Below are 20178 nucleotides of genomic sequence, written 5' to 3' on the forward strand. Positions count from 1 at the left end.
TAGTGACAGTGGAGGCATGGCTGAGCTGTGCTGAGTACAAACCTGCCTGAAACCGATAGTATGTACTCAGCATGGGTCAGCCATACTTCCACTGCCACTACCCATGCTACCACGACTACATTGCTATTTATACTCATGCTAACTTGGTGAGAGCTAGCACAAGTACATGTATGTGAACAGGAGAATCATTCCCCTGTCTTGTACTACAGCCTAGTCAGAGAGGTATCCTGGTCATTTGGGGATGAAGATTTTATTTCTCTTCCAAAAGCTTTATCCATTTTCCCCAGGATTTCTATGAAGCAAAGTCTTCAGAGTGTTTTAATGCCATGCTAGAATTCTTTTCAAATGTCACAAATTCCCCAAAACCCAAACCATCCAATTATCTTGGGAAGAGAGCCTTTATAAATATACCCAACAAGCTGAATCCATCAGGGAGAGGAACATTACTGATGTGCCATGGAGACGTGCCCTTGAATGGAATAAACTTTTATATTGTTAGCTAATGTTTCAAATGATTGGGTTAGCATTCATTCCTCTCCACTAAATAACTTGGATTCCGGAAGCTTCTTTGGAATAGAACACAGTAATTCTAGTAACTGTATATTATGTAGTGTGAATATTGAAAAGCCAGCCATGCCGGATGGAAAATACCCCATGAGTTTATTGTGGCTTTTCTCCCACTCAGATTTTTTTCCTTTTGTTACTTGTGTGGAGACTCGGATCCTACCCTTATTGACCTGAAAACAGAGTGAATGTGCTATTCTTTCAGGTGTTTGGAAGTAGTAATTCAGGGCAGTAAGATGCAAACAAGACTGTCTGCTACTTTGTTCAATCACTGCTTTGCATCTCAGTCCAAACAAAATGGAAAATGAGGTATAGAATATTTTGAACTAAGAGATTTTTTTCCCAATAACAGGATTTTTATTAAATGTTGGTTTACATGTAGCCACACTTACTAGTACGATAACTCTTTGCATAATAAAACGTCATGAAAGTCTCAGTGGATTAGACCATCTCTGGTTTGAAGAATATGGCTGTGAGAGTGAATGTGAAAGTGTAAACAAGCAAAACAGGCAGAAAACTACATACTACAAGTCTCTTTGTGTGTCTGAGGAGTAGATACCCTCCAGAGAGACTGGACTTATGACACATCTCTGTGCCTTAATTCATTGTAGGTATCCTGGATGGAGTAGTTCATAGTCTTGGGGTTTTATTAGTATAAGTCGTTACTTAGCCATGTTGCTAGATGGGAGGATATAATGAAAAGTCTGTTCATATATTGTTTGGTGGTGATCTCTTGAGAGCCCATCTTCTGTGATTTTATGTGCCTCCATCTTAGCTCTGAGAATAAAAGTGGTTTCTACTAGGCAGATGTGAGCAAGGTAGGGATGGAGTTTCTCCTCCTCTGGAACCTCAACAGATTTATAAATTTTTAAAGCCACAAGGGACTGTTGCAATCATCTCGTCTGATCTCCTATTTAGCAGAGACCAAATAAATGTTTGTTTTGTAACCTTGCCCTGGATTTGCTTTGTGTCTGTTTCCCTGCTGACATAGCAATCCACATAAATTCCGTAAGAAGTTTAGTTGAATAATGTGAGGGAGATTCTCAGCCTTTGCTCCACTAAAGGGGCAACCAAAGTTTTTCCTGTAAGAGGGGAATTCTCTACAACACCCAATACCCTCCTCACTCTGCACTGGGGTTTAATCAGGACTGGCACAACCCATTAGGTGACCTAGGCAGTCGCCTAGGGTGCTAACATTTGGGGGGCAGCAACCGAATCTTCGGCTACCCTGGTCATCAGTGGTATTTCGGGGGTGGGACCTTCCAACACCTCTGTCAGGGTGGCATTTTGGGAGAAGGACCTTCCGCCGCCTCTGTCGGGGGTGGCATTTCAGGGGCAGGACCTTCCGCCACCTAGGGCGCCAAAAAAGCTGGCGGAGCTCCTGGGTTTAGTTGAGAACAAGCTGAGCATATAGTATTCTGCCAGTGCCTCAGCCCATACAGTGGTCCCCATGGAACTGCTCCAAGTGGTGCAACCTAGAGCAATTCTTAGGTGGCTCTAAAGTTATGCCAGGAAATCACCCAGTCTGGGATTGGAGGAGTAGAAAATTGGTTTAGAGCTCTCCTTCCCACCCCGTCTCTTCAGCTGCAGTGAGTGTAAACATAGCATAGTTGAGGATCTGACTTGACAGGACTTCCTTCTGCATTCCAAATACACCTTTTCTGATACCTCAAATAATTCGTCCTAGATTTTTGTTTCTTTCCATTGGGTGAATGAAAAGGCAGTCTAGCTTTACTGTTCAGGACAAACGTTGGCTCAAAATATGTAAACATAGTTACTAACTCTACATTTTCATGTCCCATTTAATCTCCTAGTATTGGATTTCAGAGTGGTTTCGTATCAGTCCAACCAGTCTCTACAAGATGAATTATCTAACTAACGTTGATGGGAAATCTAGTAAGGGGGCTTTCAGAGTCAGAAGGTAGCCCCATTTATGATAATATTTTACACTTTTCTTACCCTCTCCAGAAGCCTATGGAAAGTATGATCTGTTCCTATACAGTATGTCCATTTTGTATTACTTGCCTACAGTGTGTCAGAATTGTGCCATGTGACTTTGTGAGTAATGCTTACCTCTACCTCCTGGTCTTACAGGTTCTTATGAACTCCTCATCCTGGTGATGATATAGGTAGCCTATGTATTTGCTTTATAAGGCTTTAACACTTTCAGAGTCTTTGCCTTTGGTTGACCAATAATCTCCAGCCATTGTAGCTTTCTGCATCACATGACCAGGTAGATAACAAATCTTTCTACCATTCATTAACTATTAAATATTTTTACATTGCTACAGGTTTCTTCAAACAGTTGACTCTAAGAACTCCCAGACCTTCATTTAAAGAAAAGAAACAAATAGTTCCCCAAATTTCTATAGGGAATTCCTTCAGGAAGGTGCCTTATGTTGCCATTAGGTGTCTGCAGTTACTTAAACATCACCTTTCTATTTGAGTCATGTAGTACTGGGCCTCTTGAATGTTTTTTTATTTCTATGTCAACTCTATTCCTGCTTACTTCATCATATTTCTTTGTTTTAGAATATCTTAACACATTTGTGGTACTGTAGCCATGTTGGCCACAGGATATTACACAAAGTGGATGAGGGTAATATTTTTTTTATTGGACCAACTTCTGTTGGTGAGAGACAAGATTTCCAGCTACACAGATCTCCTCTAGGTCTGAGAAAGGTATTTAGTGTCACAGCTAAATACAAGGTGAAAGTTATTTAGCATAAGTAATTAATGCATATTGTAAGAGACCATTCAAGATGACCATTCTGTAGTCACAGGACACGAAAAGGGGGGTTAATGGGTTATAGATTGTTGTAATAAATAAAAAATCCAGTATGTCTGTTCAGTCCGTGAATTTTAGTGTCTAGCAAGGTTATGAATTTAAGATCCCAGTCTCGTTTTTTGAAGGTGTTGTGCAAGATGAGGACTGAGAGGTCAGCTACGGAGTGATCACTTTGTGTAAGTGTTCACCCACAAGTGAAAGGCTGTTCTTGTCTTTTATCATTTTGATTTGTGAGTTCATTTGAGAACCACAGTTTCATTAAGATACAAATTTGAAAGGGATTTAAACACTTGTTCTTCAAGGAATATGGTAGCCACTGAATGAGAAGAATATAGGGAATGGCTTCTAAGTTAGTCCACAATTGTCCAGTATGAAGTTTCTTGCACCCACCTCTGAGTCATCTGGTACTGGCTATTGTCAGACAGGATACCTTATAATGGGGACCATTGATAAGATCAAGGGTCATAAATTCTTTGTTACTATAAGTTTAGGAAGAGCTAGTCAAAGGCACACAAAGGTGTGCACATAGTTTTTTCTACCAATTTAACTATTTCAGTAGAAAAATCACGTCCCTAACTGAAATAGTTAAATTAGTGCAACCCTTAATATGGCACAGTGGTACAAACACATTTATCTTGATATTACTGTATCCATGTTAAGTGAGTTGTACTATTTTTAACTGTAATGCCTTATCTGGGTGGATTTTTCATGGGGATGGCAAAAGGCACATCCTGGACACAAACACCACCCCAGCCAAATTTAAACCCCTGCTCTAAAGCACGGGGGTGTAGAGCTCTACAAATGCAAGGTCACTAGAATTTTTTATCATGGACAAAATGTATTTTTCCCTCACCTCATTATTGGAAATGGTCAAAGGGTTTTGGCTAAAATTTTCCAGAATAATTCAGTCTGAGGCATATACCTTATTTTGAAAACTTCAGCCCATATGATTAAACTTTTCAAAGCTATAAGCAACTGAAAACAGACTCCTATAATGGGAAGAGTCAGGCAACCTTAATAATAGGAGATGCTACTATCAATATGGTAAGTACCTGTTGATGCTGCATAGGAAAACATTTTTTAAAATTCTGTTTAGACCCTATTGTGATTTTTTGCATCCCCTCGCCACCTTTTTTAAAAGCTAGTTTGCTCCTGCTAGCTCTTCTTTGTGAAGTCATATATAATTATGAGCAATGCCACAGTGGGTTGCTGCAGCAATGATCACAAAGTCACAAGCAAGACAGTGACTTCATAGTAGAACTAAGCAGCAGGAACTGATGGACTCTAAAGACCATTGGATGACATTTTTATTCAAATGGTTCATTCAATGTAAAAATATTATATCCTTTCCCTTCTCTTCTTCACCCAGATAAATAGAATGTGTTGTGGGAAATAGTGGAAAAACATCATCTACCAATTTACTTGCACATACTTCCTCAGAATATGCAAAATACTTGACTTTCCTACACTTCATGGGTCAACTCTGTTAAAATGTGCACTTCACCATCACTAGATGGTGATACAGAACAGTTTGGTTTTAGTTTAGGGGCCGTGTAATACTTGCAGTGGTTTAAGATTATTTTATTTGTGAGTTTTATGTGACATTAATTGAAAGTTCAGTTTAAAGTTGGTGTAGCTTAGGTGTAAGTGAACCAGAGCATTTTCTGTGCTGTTTGGAGGTGAAAATAACACATCCTAACCTGAAAACTGGACTGGAAAGAGAACTCTTCAGTAGATTACAAAATACTAAGAGCTGAAGACCCCTTCATTAGGAAACAGATAGTATCCAGCATTTGGGACTGAGAAGTACAGGAACTGGAGTATACTGAGACTGTAAGATTGAGGACATCTGCATTCTGGCGGGACTGCATGGCTGCAAGGAAAAAATGAAATCTTGGTTGGGAACAGGCCCAGTGGCACTGGCTGCTATGTGGCCCCCTGAGCCTTTCCTCTGAGGGACCTGCTATGCTATTTTTTATGGAAGTGGGAATGTTGGGAGAGGCAGTGCATAGTACCCAGCATGGGGCAGGGGATGATATTTCCCCCACTGCATGAGAGCTGGGGAGCTAGCGAAGGGGCTGAGTCTCTCACCCTGAAGAGCTGTCTGACACTCTGAAATTGAGCTGTCAGAAGGAAAGTAGGGGAGCATCAGGTCAATGCTCAATCCCTTCACCAGAGTAATCAGAGGGCAGGTGGGAATGGCAAAGTATCCCATGAGAGAGGTACAGGACATATAGGGCCATTGGGGGAGGAAGGGGATGTCATTTGCATGAGTTCCACGCCCATTTTCATTGCTTTGTCTCAACTGTGGAGACTGCATAGCCATCAGCTTCTCCCTCCATGCTGGCCTCATCATCTAGGCATATTTGGGGCTGCTGTGAAGCTTTTATACACAGAAATAAAAGGATAATATGACTTGCTCTCGTGAAAGAGGTGGTCCAGTTTTGGTTCTATGGCTTTATACATTAATTAATTTGCAATCACTTATATATAGCAATCTATATCTTACTGGTGATTTTCTTAATTTATTTTATTTTGTGGCCTGACAGCATGAAGTAATCTGAACTAATGTAGTCTGTGAGCCAGACTTCAGATTAATCAGCTGGTTTCAACTCCTACAGGCAGAGGAAGTGGTTTCTGTAGCAATAGGAACCAGGTGACAGCTCCTTTAAAATATTTCCTTTCTTGTTCCAGTCTTTTTTGTTACTTAGGATTCCTTACATTTTAGCCTACCTCACCAAACCTGTAAGATGTGTTCTGGAGTGCATCATAAGCCAGGGGAAAATAGAGTAAATTATCATGGAACGTTACCACAGTAAATCAGTATTTTTTGCGGAAACACAAATATTATTTACTACAGTTAACTTACTATAGTAAGCTCACTACTGGTCAATTCTGGAAGGTCCTATTCAATCTTTACTCAAGCAAAACTTATACGGCTGCACAAGGGTGTTGACAATCTAGCCCTGTTCGAGCCCAGTTAATGTATAAAACAATGTAGTATGTATCAGAGACAGTACTAGCTTAGTGGCTGTGGTTTTTTTTTATTTCTGTAAGTGCTATAAAATTTCAAATATTATATATTGGCATCCCTCTTCTGAGTAATAGCAGATGCAGGTTGGTTTCCTGTTGGAGGAGGACACGATAGCTTAAGAATAACTAGTTTTATTTATACTATAGACACCAGTCCTTGAAAAAGGTGGTCAAACAGCATGTACACAAATCCCTCTTTCAGGAATCTCAGCCAAACCACTACTGCCTGGTTCTCAGGAAGCCCTAAGAATTGACTATGCTTAGAGAGAATAAAGCAGAAGGGAACCTCTTCTGCTGCTTGCAATGGCTCTCCCAAAAGAAATCTGTATCACAGAATGAACAGCAATGCAGCACTTCTTCAAATTCTGAACAGTGATTATATCCTAAGAAAAAGAACCTGTAAAACTATGTAACAGCACCACTGGTAACTTTGCCATAACAGCATAATGGCATCAGCTTTAAAGCTGAAATATGTACTACTGGGTATATTGCATTAAAGTTTAAGCTGACTGTAATAATTTGAATCATTCTCCCTTTGGGGACAGATCTGACATTCTTATTCATGGTATAGGCTCTGCCAATTAATTGGGATGTGATCTTGGATAAATCACTTAATCTCTCTGGGTCAATTTTCTGTTCTGTAAGTTTGGGATAATACTTACCAACCTCAGAGGGAAACAGGATACAATAATTAGTTTGCCATTCAAAGCACTTTACAAGGGTTGGAGTTTTGAAAAATACTCAGCACTGACCTAACTCTGCTTCCATTGAAGTCAATGGGTGCAAGTCATTTATAGCACAGGGAGCAAAGTTAGGTCAATGCCAAGCACTTTTACAACCCCCCCGCCCCAAATATGAAAAAAATGCTAAGTATTTTTCAAGGTTTCTCCTTTCGTTCATATGGTTTCTATACTCTCACATGCAGGATCGGAACAAACTGGCCTCTTGTATCTGACAGACAGAACTATCATTTTTGACACCCAAATACACTGATGGTAGGGGTGAGGGGTGTTAAATACATGATTAGATTTTGAAATCTGAGTTCCGCCCTATGTACTAGTTGATTTTTGAATAGAAGGGCTTCGAAGTAGAGTTTGGTTGCACTAACCAGAGGAAACTGTTTTAATGCAATACACAAAAGTATGTCCCCGTTGCTCTAATTGACCGTCCCCAAAAGCCTGTGAAGTATTTGAAACTAAATGAGGCTTTTGAAGAAGTTGCAATTGACTCAAGAAGGGCAACCTTTTCTGCCCACGTGGAGCCCTATTGAAGTCAGTGGGGTGCTGGGCTGGTGCAAGACTCTGCAGTCAGTTGCAGCTTATGAGCACACACCAGCCAGCAGAGCCATACATTCCTGTTCTGGTTTTCTACCAGAATGTCAAGATGGCTGCTACCATCCGACAACGTTTTTAAGTGAACTATTCTGGTGGCCTGTTCCAACTATGGAAAACCACCCAGACTACCAGGCATAAAAGTCTTCTTAAGGAGCATTATTATTTCTTTATTTTATCATGCTGAAATTGTGCCTGGCATTTATCATGTACCACGCTGCTTACAAGTTTATTTCAGGCCCATAGCAGAAGTTCCTGCTTCAATCTTCAGTTACTTCTCAGGGATGAAGTGGATTCTTAAAGTGCTTGTACAGAAGTCTGAGATGCCAGTTCAATAGTGAGATATGCAGGAGGGCAGAACGCGTGTCCTCAAGAGTGAGGAAAAAATGCAGGACTTCAAGTGAGAAAAATGGTAGATCAGCTGATCCATATCCAGTACCGGGGTATGTTTTGGCTGTTGTATCAATATGCATCACCCATCTATGCAGAACTTTCTATGGTTTGTATTAGTACAAAAGGAGCTAGCTAGTAGGGCATGGTGCTGGGCGTCCGAGCTCATATATCATATCCCTGATGTCAGTGGGGCAGCTAGTGGAGGAAGGTTCAATTCATTCCAAGGGCATCAGAATCTTGCCCAATACTGGGATGTGAGATTCAATAGCAGTGGATCAGCCTGAGCCCAAGTCTAGCTGCCATCAGGATAGGATGTAAGACTTCATTTTTAGTAGTCATTCCTCTCACAACTATGCAATAGGATGAGCCAGACAATATGTTGCTGGAAGCAACCAACTAAAAACTACTCATAAGGCTTAAAAATGAGGGGAAGAGTACATGTTCCTTCTATTGAATAAAGGTTGATAAGTCTCAAGTATACTTCTGCCTGGATACTATTTTTTTATTATTTGTATTACCTTAGCACTTAGGAGTCATAACTGCATTAGAAATGCCTAGAATTATAATAAATAAAGTAATTGGAGTGTTGTTTTTTCCTGTACTTACTTCAGCAACACACTCTCCTTCCAGGTCAAAGCATGGTCTGCTGTATAAAACCAAAGTTTGTACAGTGATCTGTGACTGCTATCCCTACACCACTCCTGAAAAGGGGGTTGGGCCTGGCCAGCGGATCAACATAGTCATGTGTGCATTGGCCACCTGGCTATAACCCCCAGCCCAACCTAATTGTTGCGTGTCTCTTTCTCTGAGGAAAAAAGTTCTACCATAGAAAAAATCTCTTGTAGGGCCTCTTTGGGTATGTCTGTGCAGCACACGACAGCAAGTTTCACCATGTGGGTTGACAGACTCGGACATGCTCTAGAAAAAGCTATGCAGACATTGTGGCTCGTCCTATAACTCTAGCTCTGAAGCCCGCCCTCTCTCCCTAAGATTTGGAGACCAAATGTCTACATAGCTATTTTTAGCAGTGTAACCTAAGCCCGAATCTGTCAACCTGGGCTCTGAGACTCTGCCATGGGTTGCTGCTTGCTGTGTAGACATGCCAGTGTCATGTGTCATGTGTCTTACCGTGTGTCTTGCCATGTGTCTTGCCTTTTATCCTTCTTAGATACCTGTTTGGCCCACATCACTATAATATCTGAGCACCTCAGAACTTTTACTGTATTTATCCTCATAGCTTTCCTGTAAGGCAGGAAGTGTTGTGATCTCTGGTTCACATATCGGGAACGGAGACAAAATAAATGGCTTGTCTAAGGTCACACAGGGAGTCTGTGGCAAAGCTGGGATTTTGAAACCAGGTCTCCCAGCTTCTAGGCTTATATCCTAAGCATTGGACCATCCTCCTGCCCCTCATCTTCCACTAGAAATATTCATTATGTCTATATCTATTACTTATCTATTACCATGACTGTTAGCCAGAAGCTGGGAGTGGGCAACAGGAGAGGATCACCTGATGATTACCTGTGTTCTGTTCATTCCCTCTGAAGCACCTGGCATTGGCCACTGTCAGAAGACAGGATACTGGGCTAGATAGACCTTTGGTCTGATCCTGTACGGCCATTCTTATGACTGCTGAGTGATTGGTAGTGCTGCAAAGGGTATTGATGGATGAATGAATAAAGCCAGGGCTGGCCCTAGACCAAAAGGCGCCTCGTCAGCCCTCTGACTTTGATTCTGCACATGAGTGACTTTATGCATTTGAGTAGTGCCATTGAACAGGGCTGCTCCAGGTTGCAGGACTGGGACCTTTAGTTATTTTTAAACTAAATCTCTTCATCCATCACTGGGGACTACATCCAGGCCAAGGCTTATTTTTAAAAAGAAACCATTTATGAATTATCCTGGCATATATGAAAAATTCTTACGTGGTAAAGAAAACTAGACTCTCACCAGCATGACTAAAAAGCGCACACAATTTTTCCAAACATTTTTTTTAAAAAGTACTTTTGAGCTGACAAATGTGCCAAATCCTGAGAATAAGCATTAAAGTGTCTCTTTCACCACTACACTATGGTGTAAAGTTTCTACTGTGAAGTAAAGGTGGATGTGACAATGAATCATCCATGCTGGTGACAACACTTTAGTGAAATGCTGGGGCTTGAACTGGTGGGGGTGTTACATAATGCATTTAAAGTCAGAGCTTGTTCTTGGTGCACGGGCTGAGCAATGGGGAAGCTCTGTGTGGGCAGGGCATTGGTGCGGGGGCGGGGAAGAAATTCTCGCTAGGCAATGGGACAGGAGTGAAGTGTTGTCAGAAGGGGGGATGGCTGGGATTTCTATAGTGGTAGATCCAGTTGCTTCATCTCTGTTTTCCCTCAACCTGCTCTGTGCCCCCAAAGCCTCTGCCTACTAGGGCTTAGTGAGCCCCCACGGAGCACAACACAGTGGTGCCCAGAAGGTGCAGACCTATGTGTTGGGTTGCAGTATCCTGCTCTCCACTCTCCTTAAATTGCAGTGGTCCCTCTTGCAGCTGTGTGTGTGTGGCGGGAAGGGGGGGTGGATTTCATCCCTGGTGTGTGAATATATATGAGCAAGTATTTACTGCTCACTTTTTTAAAGGTACCTCATATTTTTTCCAATACTTCATGTATAGTGTGTTATACTATGGGGGAACTATTTGGACCTTTGACTGACCCACTGCACTGTGTAATCACCAAGTCCGGCTGGGGAAAAGAGCTGTGTAAGGTAACAGCTGATAAAGCAAGGGTTTACTAAACATTCAAAATGACAGATAGGGTGTAAAAGACCATTTTATTTAGGGCACCGTAAGATAGCGGGCAGAGTCTGAATCCCTGTATGTCTTTCAGATTTATTATGTTGAGGTTGGCAGGGAGATGGCATGCTTTGTTTTTGTGTTTGAGATCATTTGTGTCAACACAACGAGGAGGCAACTAAATACAAAGCATAAAAACTCAGAACCAGGGAAATCTTATCACCTACCTCACTAGGCAGACAGGACAGACCCAGAAGGGGAAATAGCTGCACTGGCAAAACAAGTGCCTATGTTCTTACATATTGTCTTTACTTTTAAATGTAAATAAGCTGCAGAAGAATGAAAGCAAATTAACTCCACTGCTGCTCCCAGCTTCTCAGCATGAACTCTCACCCACACTGTGTATCCAGCATCCGCCTTTCGGCTGTAACACTGTAGAACAGAACTAACAGAAATCACCCTTTGTACCCAGGGACCCCAAGCCAAGGCTCCTCCTCCAGAACTCTCCTAAGCTAGGAAAGGAAAGCTTTTCTGACTGCAGCAGCTAAGCAGCCTATCCTGAAATGTCGTAAGTCAATTACATATAACGTACCTGCTGCACCCACGTAGGTTCCAAATACTAATTTCATTTGCCCTATAATTGATGTTCTGGAGAAGCAACACAGGTAAAGATTCTCTCCTTTCACACGGTCTAATCATCATAATGCAGTCTCTCTTCCTAGCTAACTTCATTTTGCAGCTAGAGACCCTAATCCAGATCTCCCTTACACCTGTGTGAGTTGGTACTAACTCCATTGCTGTAAAAGGACATAAACCATTGTAAAACCAGTGTGGGGGTCAGCATCTCCTTTATATTCTAAAAACAAGATTGTCGCTGTTTCATTTTTTTTGCTATCTCCTCATTTTACATCAGTGTAAATGACAACAGAATCAGGCCCAATATCTATCATATCAGCAGGGTCAGTGTAATAGAGTTAGTGGCTTACTTTTGTGCCATTTGGGACAGCCTACAGTCAGGGGTACAGAGCCACAGCTCTCCAGGGGAAGCATTGGGGAACATTCTGCCTTCGGGAGGAGGCAGAACGTGTCCCGGAGTTCTGGGCTCAGAGAGGCTGCATGCCCACTATTGTACTCCTTTGAGGGGGGGTGAAGCTGTACTCGACAAAGCCAGGACTGCCTGTCCTCTGTGCTGTGCATCCGCAGGGGATAAGGGACAGAGCAGCCCCTGTGCTCACAAGAACTCTCCCTGACTCTTACACAGGCCATGCAAGGAATATGGAGGGGATAGGGTGAGTGAGGAAAGGTTCCTTGTATCACTGCCCCAACACAAACTGTGGACCCACATAAAGGCAAGGCAGAATCTGGCCCTTAGTGAATAAGTTCCTTGGGGATGAAAGGCGCTATATAAATGAGAGGGAAATAAGCAAAACCTTTGTTTCTCTTTTTTCCTTTCCCTTAATCCTTTGTTGATGTGGCTAACTGGATTTTTGCTGTGACTCAGAATTCGGAGATTTAGCAGCAATGAATTTCTCACTGCTACTGCTATGGCCCTAATAGCAAACAGCTGAGTGAAGAACGAGGTCCCAGCTGAAAAACAAGCAGAGCATTCCCTCCCCCTGCTTGGGCTGTTACTGCAGCAGCAGCAGCAGCAGCAGCTTCAGTGTTATTGTAAGCCCCTGCTGTTGGAAGCCAGTTCTGGGACTGTAAGCCTGGTTATGTTTAGACTCCTGCCTCTGTCATTGGGGAATGGCTCGTACCATTCTCCCTTTCTGTTGCAAGACTAAAGTGTGAGACTCAAGCTGGCCAGATTCAAACTACAGTTTAAAGTGCAGTGTCCGACACTTCACTTTACTTAGTACCCAAACTATGTGGCACAAACAAAGCAAAGTAGGCCCAGGTGCAAAGCAGATTTTTTATAAGCGGTGGCTTTCTGAATAAGTCAGGGCATTTTTTTAAAACAGTCAAATGCTTTACCGTGACTTCCCGTATTTGAACAGAGTGAAAGTTGGCAGGAGCACTTTAAATTCCCAGCCTTATGGTCTTTTGAGCTGCTATATAGTAGTTGAAGTTGTGCCAGCCTTTCCATTATAACACCCCTTCTATAACATCTCTTCTCTTTTTCAGAGATTTCAAACATGCTATAAAAATTTGCTACAGGCTAAAATCTTGGCACGTGAAATCCCAGCCCAGGTGTGACTTTTGAAAATGACTATGGGCCAAATCCTGAAGTCTGTTTAGGTCTTGTCTACACTCCCGGGAGTGGGGGGGGGGAGATCGATCTAAGTTATACAACTTCAGCGACATGAATAATGTAGCTGAAGTCATGTAACTTAGATCTACCTACCGGAGGGTCCACATTACACAATGTCGACTGGAGACACTCTCTCGTTGACTCCCATTGAACTTCTCGTTGAGGTGGAGTACAGGAGTTGCCAGGAGAGCAAACAACAGTCGATTTCACAGCTCAAGGACCCGCGAAATCGAGTGCCGATGCATCGATCACTGTGCGTCAACCCCCTGGGTAAGTATAGACAAGTCACTCAGGCAGCACTTGTATTTACTTCAGGAGGAGTTTTTGCATGAGTAAGGACTGGGTAGGGACCAAGGAAAGATGTGAGGATTTGCCAAGCTAGTCACAGCTAATATGTGAATGTGTTTGAGATCTATTTGAATGATATTGAAAATTTGTGTCCAAATTTTCAAAAGGGCCATTGATTTTTTTGGCTGCCTCAATTTGAGGCATTTTGGACAGGGCCCCTCAGATTAATGGCCACATTTGAAAGTTTGGGTCAGACTGTCTGTGCATCTATGTGATCAAGATTTTTTAAAGTGTGAGATTTTTCCAAGAGAACTAGAGGATTTAGCCAGACAGCTCTCATGGAAATAACAATTAAAATGCTTTAAACATCTCAATCTGAATGTCCCAAGTTTGATGCCTAAATATGGATTCAGGAGCCTACACAAGTAGCCTGATTTTCAAAAGTGCTCAGCACTTAAGAGCTCAATTTTAAGCATTTAGGGTGAAATCCTGGTCTCACTGAAATCTCTGTACATCAGAGAGACCAGAATTTCACTCCAGCATGTGTGAGTTTGTGTTTTCTAATATAATTTTCTTTTAATGATTTTGATTCCTAAAAGAAACAACATACTTTAAAAGTTTTGTTGCCTTACACTTCGACACTAATTTTCTTTTGTAGTGCAAATTTTTGAAACCATAAGTACTATAAAAAGCCTAGAATGTGAAGTCTGTAACATAGGCCCTTACAGGTGAATGAAATCTAAGGAGCTGACTTAGATGATTTTGTTTTAAAGTGATTGTATAGGAGTGGCAACATTTTAACTGCGTCAAGAAAATGTTCTTAAACATGGGCTCAGTGCATTGTGCTCATCAATGTTTAACATTCTAATAACAGTCTGTTTCTATTCTTTTCCCTCAGTCCATTGACTCATCTAGTACTGGCCTCCTCCCTGTCCTTTCACACAGATTTTCCACTATGAGGAGAGACCCAACTTCACTGCACTTCCTGCTACTTGTGAGAGTCTTGCAGTATCTCTGCTTCAGATGTCCCCCTCTTCAAAGAATCTAAAATCTTCTTTCCTCACTTATTCAGTTTCTCTCTTCCTCTTTTGATTTGTCTCTCCAGTTGTATTTAAATCTATAAAGAATTTTGGAATGCAGTTTGTGGCAGATGCTATACAAGATTAGATACTGTATTGCATTACAGACTGTCAACTACATCGTCTGCTGGTGGTTCCCAGTTGTATTTTAATAGGATGAGACATTCTGTCTATCCAGTTGATTTTAAGGTGGTGCAGTCGTAAGAAATGTAGCTACTCAAAAGCTTCTTTAAGAAAGCAAACAAAGAAAAAAGTAATTCCCATTTAGAAGTGGGATGTGCCTCATGACTTATCTTCCATGCTTTAAGGCATAAAGAGATCCCTCTGGCTCCTTTAACCCTCTATATTTGTATGTCTCACTGTATAAATCTATAGCCACACAAGTTTCCTAAAGATTAACTCACTTTTTCAGCTCTTAGTGCCTAGGTAGTTGAAGGACACAGGTTTCCTCTCTAACTAGTGAATTTACTTCTGTTGATGGTTTTCAGTGAGTTGTTGGGAATATAATACATAGGATTAAATAAGGGAAGGAAAGCCTGTGCTGTGGGACAGTGGTCAAAAGTGTTTAAAAATAACCAAGCGGGAGTTCCAAAAATATTTATCTTTTGAGAAGAAAAATGAAATAGCAAGTGATGTAATTACAAGGGAGAGATGGAGGACCAGCTCCGTGTTGCTTTTGTGCTTCTGTTCCAAATAATCACTTTGGAATACGTCAGAGGAACAACTGTCGGTTGCTGTAGCCCAGAAATGTTTGTCAAACATTCTCCTCGGGGGAGGAGAACTCCAATGAACACAGACCCTTTTGCTCTAAGAATTGCAATTATGCCTATCAAACCTTTGTACTTTAAAGTTGCTATAACTGGAACAGGTCAGAGTGACTTTGGATCTATGGCATGTAACCTGTGTAAACATATCAATGTTTTATATCACCTGCTAAAGCTTGTCTGTAACGTCATCGTTTCCATAGTTGTCCCTTCCTTGAGGAAAAAGAAATCTCTTCCTCCTCCCACATCACTACCACGTGTGCCAGCTGGCACCTGATGCTGCTGTTTCTAGTTTCACTGAAGAATGGCATAAAGCAAAAGATCTAATGCGGTACACCAAAGCAGTGCTGTTCCAAATTACTGAGAAGTACGAATATTGTTAGAGGGAAAAACCTCCTTTTCCAACCACTTTTTCACAAGGCATTCAAACTCACTTTTTATACATGACCTGGTAGTAGTAGTTTCTACAATTCAATAGGGGTAAAAAGTGCAGCAGAGGGAGGTGGGAGAAGTGTTTGGTATTTGTCCCTCTTGCACCTAGAAGACTTTTGAGCATTCAGTGAAAATATAATGGTCGTAAATTGCACCGAAGGCAGAGAGAGGTTTTAAATATAAGATCGATAATTTTCTGAGTTTTGAAATATAAGCCTCTCTACTCTCTTTGCAGGTTTCTGTTACTAATTTCTTTAACTTTGAATTTGCCTTGGTCACACCTTCCCTCCCATTCATGATCATGCGGACCATCTCCCTTCCCATTGATGATTTTATAGGGCCTGAGCAGTGACGTCTACAGCAATTGCTTACTCAGAAATGTTTTTTTTGGAAAGGAGTTGTAGTTCAGCTGGTGGCACTCCTTCTGGAAGGTGACTCTTGTTTTTTCTCCTTGTCTCTTAGGCAGCAGTGGCTATTCGTGGCAGTAGCTAGTTTCCTCCTCCTCCTCCAGCAGTTGCTTTTAGTTGGATCCAGGCTCTTCTGCTCTGGGTTGCACTATGTTAACCCAGCTCCCCGCATCCCCAAGGGACTGTTCTGGCAACTAGGGACTGCTAGGTCATCGAGATGCTCTGGCCTCATCATCCCCAGGCCATGCCCCCTACTTTGAGGGGGAGAGCAGAGCAGATGCTGCTATATGGCTCTATCCCATTCATGGATAGGCCCATATCAGGGAGAATCTGCACGCTGCCAGATCCACTCTATGCCAGCATACATGCCACAGCATACAACGGGGGCCAAATCTGGCCTTTGATATGAAATTATTGCCTCTTAGGTCGTGTATAAACATAAGTTTTACCAATTGAAAGGAATCCATTTAGAAACTGACATAAAATCAGAGTAATCCCCTTGTGTACACACTCTTCAATTGGTTTAAGAGAGTCTTGTATCACTTTAACTAAACCCAGTAAGGAATCAAACTAAACTAAATTAAATTAATATAAGGCATTCAAACACATGTAAAAGTGTCCATGCTGATTTGGTTGAATCACTACAACTTTTGTATGTAGACAAGGTTGATTTATTTTAAAGAATTCTTCCCTATCATGGTGTGAAGGTATTTAAGTTACTACAGTCTACATGTGTCTGACGAAGTGGGTATTCGCCCATGAAAGCTTATGCTCTAATACTTCTGTTAGTCTATAAGGTGCCACAGGACTCTTTGTCGCTTTTCACAGTCTAGTGGTTAAGGCTGTTACTCAATGGCTAATTTAAGTTTGGAATTATCAATTCAGTACTAATTGACGAGAAGCTGTCATCTTTGCTATAATGTATGAACCCACTCTTCTGTATAATTGACTGTCTTTACCCACTTTCATTGTAAAGTTCTTCAGACTTAAATAGAATGTAAAGGGAAACAAATTGTACATTTGGCCAAACATCCACAGTAGGAAAAATACACAAAAAGGAAAGGCTTATAGAGATGGGTCTGAGAATCTGGCCCTAACTCTGCCTGCTTTGTGTTACCTCAGTGCTGCAGCTAGAATAATTTAAAGCATATGTATAAGGTTCTGCTATTTTGCTGGGGCTGTTCCAGCACCCATCTGCCTCAGAATCAGATCAGTGTGGTGGAAAGATGGCTTTGAGTCAATTTGCTTCCTGTTCCTCCTTCGTGGTGCCTAATCTGGCTCATGAAATTCATTAGAATGATACATTGGAGTCACACTGATATAAATTGGCATTTAACACATTTCAGAAATATTATCCAGCTATTTTATCTGGACTATACTGTGAGCTGCTTTCAATTCTATTATTTCTTCAGTGCTTAAAATGATTCTATGGCTGACTGGAAAACTGATAGGATGATGCCATCAGACATACCGTGCAACAGAAATTCAACTGGCTGAGAGGAAAGAGTTTTTAATATATATATGTAGGACCGTTTTTTTCAAACTCTGTTGTTGTTAAGCTGAAATTCCTGAAAACACGGTGGGAGGAAAGCTGTCCTTGGTAAAGATTCAAGAGACCCACACTGCCCCCTTTAAATACTTCAGCAAAACTAGGGGAAACCAGACTTGCCACTTCTGTTATTTCTAAGATAAGGAACCTTTTCTTAAAGATAAATCAAACAAGAACCAAACCCTTTCAAGCCTTCAGTTTATGCCATAAATAAGAATACACACCAATTTTCTCCTTTATAAGTCAGCTGAGCTTATTTCTTGTTGCAATGTTTCAAAATATTGAGCAAGATTTTAAAAAATGGCTGCCCAAAGTTAGGCTTTCAAGTCTGTTCCCCATGAGCTGAGATGGGTGAGTGGGAGGGAGGCGAGACTGGAGGGGGCAGTATATGGCCCAGTATCCCTATCATCTTGCCATACCGGAATAGTTTGGCTTGATATAATAATGGCATCTTTGTCGACATAATTTGAGTTTTTCGTGGCTGGTTGGAAGAATGCAACCCTTTCCATGTACAGTTTATTCCATGAATGAAGAATCATTTGCTCTGGGCAAATAACTTGAGGATTTTCTTGTTCAAACTAGACACTAGAAAGCTGCAGATGCCCTTTTATAGGCAATATATGAAATGTAGTAATAAATTCAAAGAAGCCAAGATAACCTCAACCAGAAGCCAATACATATTGCACATATTATACATTCAGAACATGCATTAAATGCTAACAATACTAATAACATTACAAAAATAACTCTTGAGAAGGAACAGAAAATCTGTTTCGAAAGACAGCTCTTTCAGGAAAAGAAACATTCCTTTGGCAGTCTCCTCATCCCAGTCCATGGTAGACACACACAATCTGGCATGATTGGCAGTCTCCTCAGGAATGGAATAAAAGAAGAGTTGTGTCGCTCAGGATGTAGGTGCTATGGTGGAGCTGTATTCTGGGAAAGTTTGCACAGCACCTGCCTCATCTATGGAAGTTCTTGTGCAAATTGTGAGGTTTCTCATTTCAAGAGGATCTTTAAATCACCACCAAAAATGTAAACACAACCGCATTTCTCTCATAGGTGAAGGATATTGTTAGACTTTAAGTTAAAAAATAATAGCAGTCATTTCAGCTGAGCCTCAGGTAGACAGAATACAACTATCAAAGGTGATGCAAAGATTTTGCTGAATTGATTTCTTACCTTTAAGTTTGAACACATCTGTGAATTTTACTTCTCTGTGTTTCTCATAGAATGACACTCTGTTTCAGCAGACTCTTCTAAAGAAAGAAATGGCAGTCACACACACCCTGGATCTGTCTGAAACTCACAGGTTGACACCCCATATACCTCATTGTATAACATTTTATTGAATAATTCATTCACATGTTGTGCTGGCATGTGGACACTGGAGAAGGGTTCCATTCACTGGAGGTGTGCTTTCTTGTGAATAAGCCTGGGACTTAGCTCTCACCCCATCTGGCCCCCATTTCTGTAAATTGCTTGCACTGTAGACCCTTTCTCCCTCCATGGCTCAGGATATGCCTTCTTCATGTCTCAGCCCTCTGGCCAGATCACTATATAGTCCCCATCACCTCTCCAATCCAGGGTACAAAAGTCCTTCTGCACAAGATGTCCTTATGCAGTCTCAGGCAGTCTTCTGTTCCAACCCCAGGTCCTGTGCCACCTTGCTAGTGGCTGAATAGGGGAGCCCAGGCCCATCTACTACTCTAGGTTTCAGCTCAGGGACCCAGTGACTAGCAACCTGAAAGGCATCCCATGTAGATTTGAAGACACCTAGATGGGGGTATCTACCATTTCTCTTGGTAACTTGTTCCAATTCTTAATCACCCTTACTGTTAAATTTGTGTCTTATTTCTAATTTGAATATTTCTGGCTTCAGCTTCTAGCCACTTCTTGCTCTGCCTTTCTCCGCTAGATTAAAGAGGCCCTTTAGTACGCAGTATTTTCTCCCCTGTGAAAGTGCTTCTGCATTGTCATCAACTCACCTCTCAATCTTCTTTGTGTTAAACTGAACAGATTCAGTGCTCTATTGCTCTCTCACTCATTTTCTCCTGCTCTCAAATCATTTGTGTGGCTCTTTTCTGCACCCTATCCAATTTTTCAACATCTTTTTAAAAAGTGAACACAATAAGTGTATGCGCTATTCCAGTATATGTCTCACCTCCCTATTCTTGCTCCTTTGTTCATAGATCCAAGGACTGCATTAGTTCTTTTTGCCACAATATCACACTGGGACCTTGTGTTCAGTTGCTTGTCTACTACGGCTCCTAAGTCCTTCTCAGAGTTACTGCTTTCCAGGATATAGTTCCCCATTCTACAGGTAAGGCCTGGATTCCTTGTTCCAAGGCGTATAACTTTACATTTGGCTGTATTAAAACACATTTTGTTTGCATGGGCCCAGTTTACTCTGCATGACTGCTCTGTCATCATAATTTACCACTCCATTAATCTTTGTGACTTCTGCAAATTTTAACTGCAGTGATTTTTTATTAACTTCCTGACCATTGATGAAAATGTTGAATA

The 20178-nt window shown here is 41.4% G+C and overlaps 1 protein-coding gene across 1 annotated transcript in view; it reads left to right on the forward strand.

Annotated features, from left to right (window-relative positions):
* Positions 1–19403, forward strand: part of WDR27 (WD repeat domain 27) — a 293233-nt gene extending 273830 nt beyond the window's left edge. Inside the window, exon 25 of the mRNA XM_050949052.1 lies at positions 19307–19403. Coding sequence (XP_050805009.1) covers positions 19307–19333 — 27 coding nt within the window. The 3' untranslated portion in view covers positions 19334–19403. The remainder of the gene's footprint in view (positions 1–19306) is intronic.
* Positions 19404–20178: the final 775 nt, after the last annotated feature.

The sequence above is a fragment of the Gopherus flavomarginatus genome, chromosome 4 (genome assembly GCF_025201925.1).
Source record: "Gopherus flavomarginatus isolate rGopFla2 chromosome 4, rGopFla2.mat.asm, whole genome shotgun sequence".
NCBI lineage: Eukaryota > Metazoa > Chordata > Testudines > Testudinidae > Gopherus > Gopherus flavomarginatus.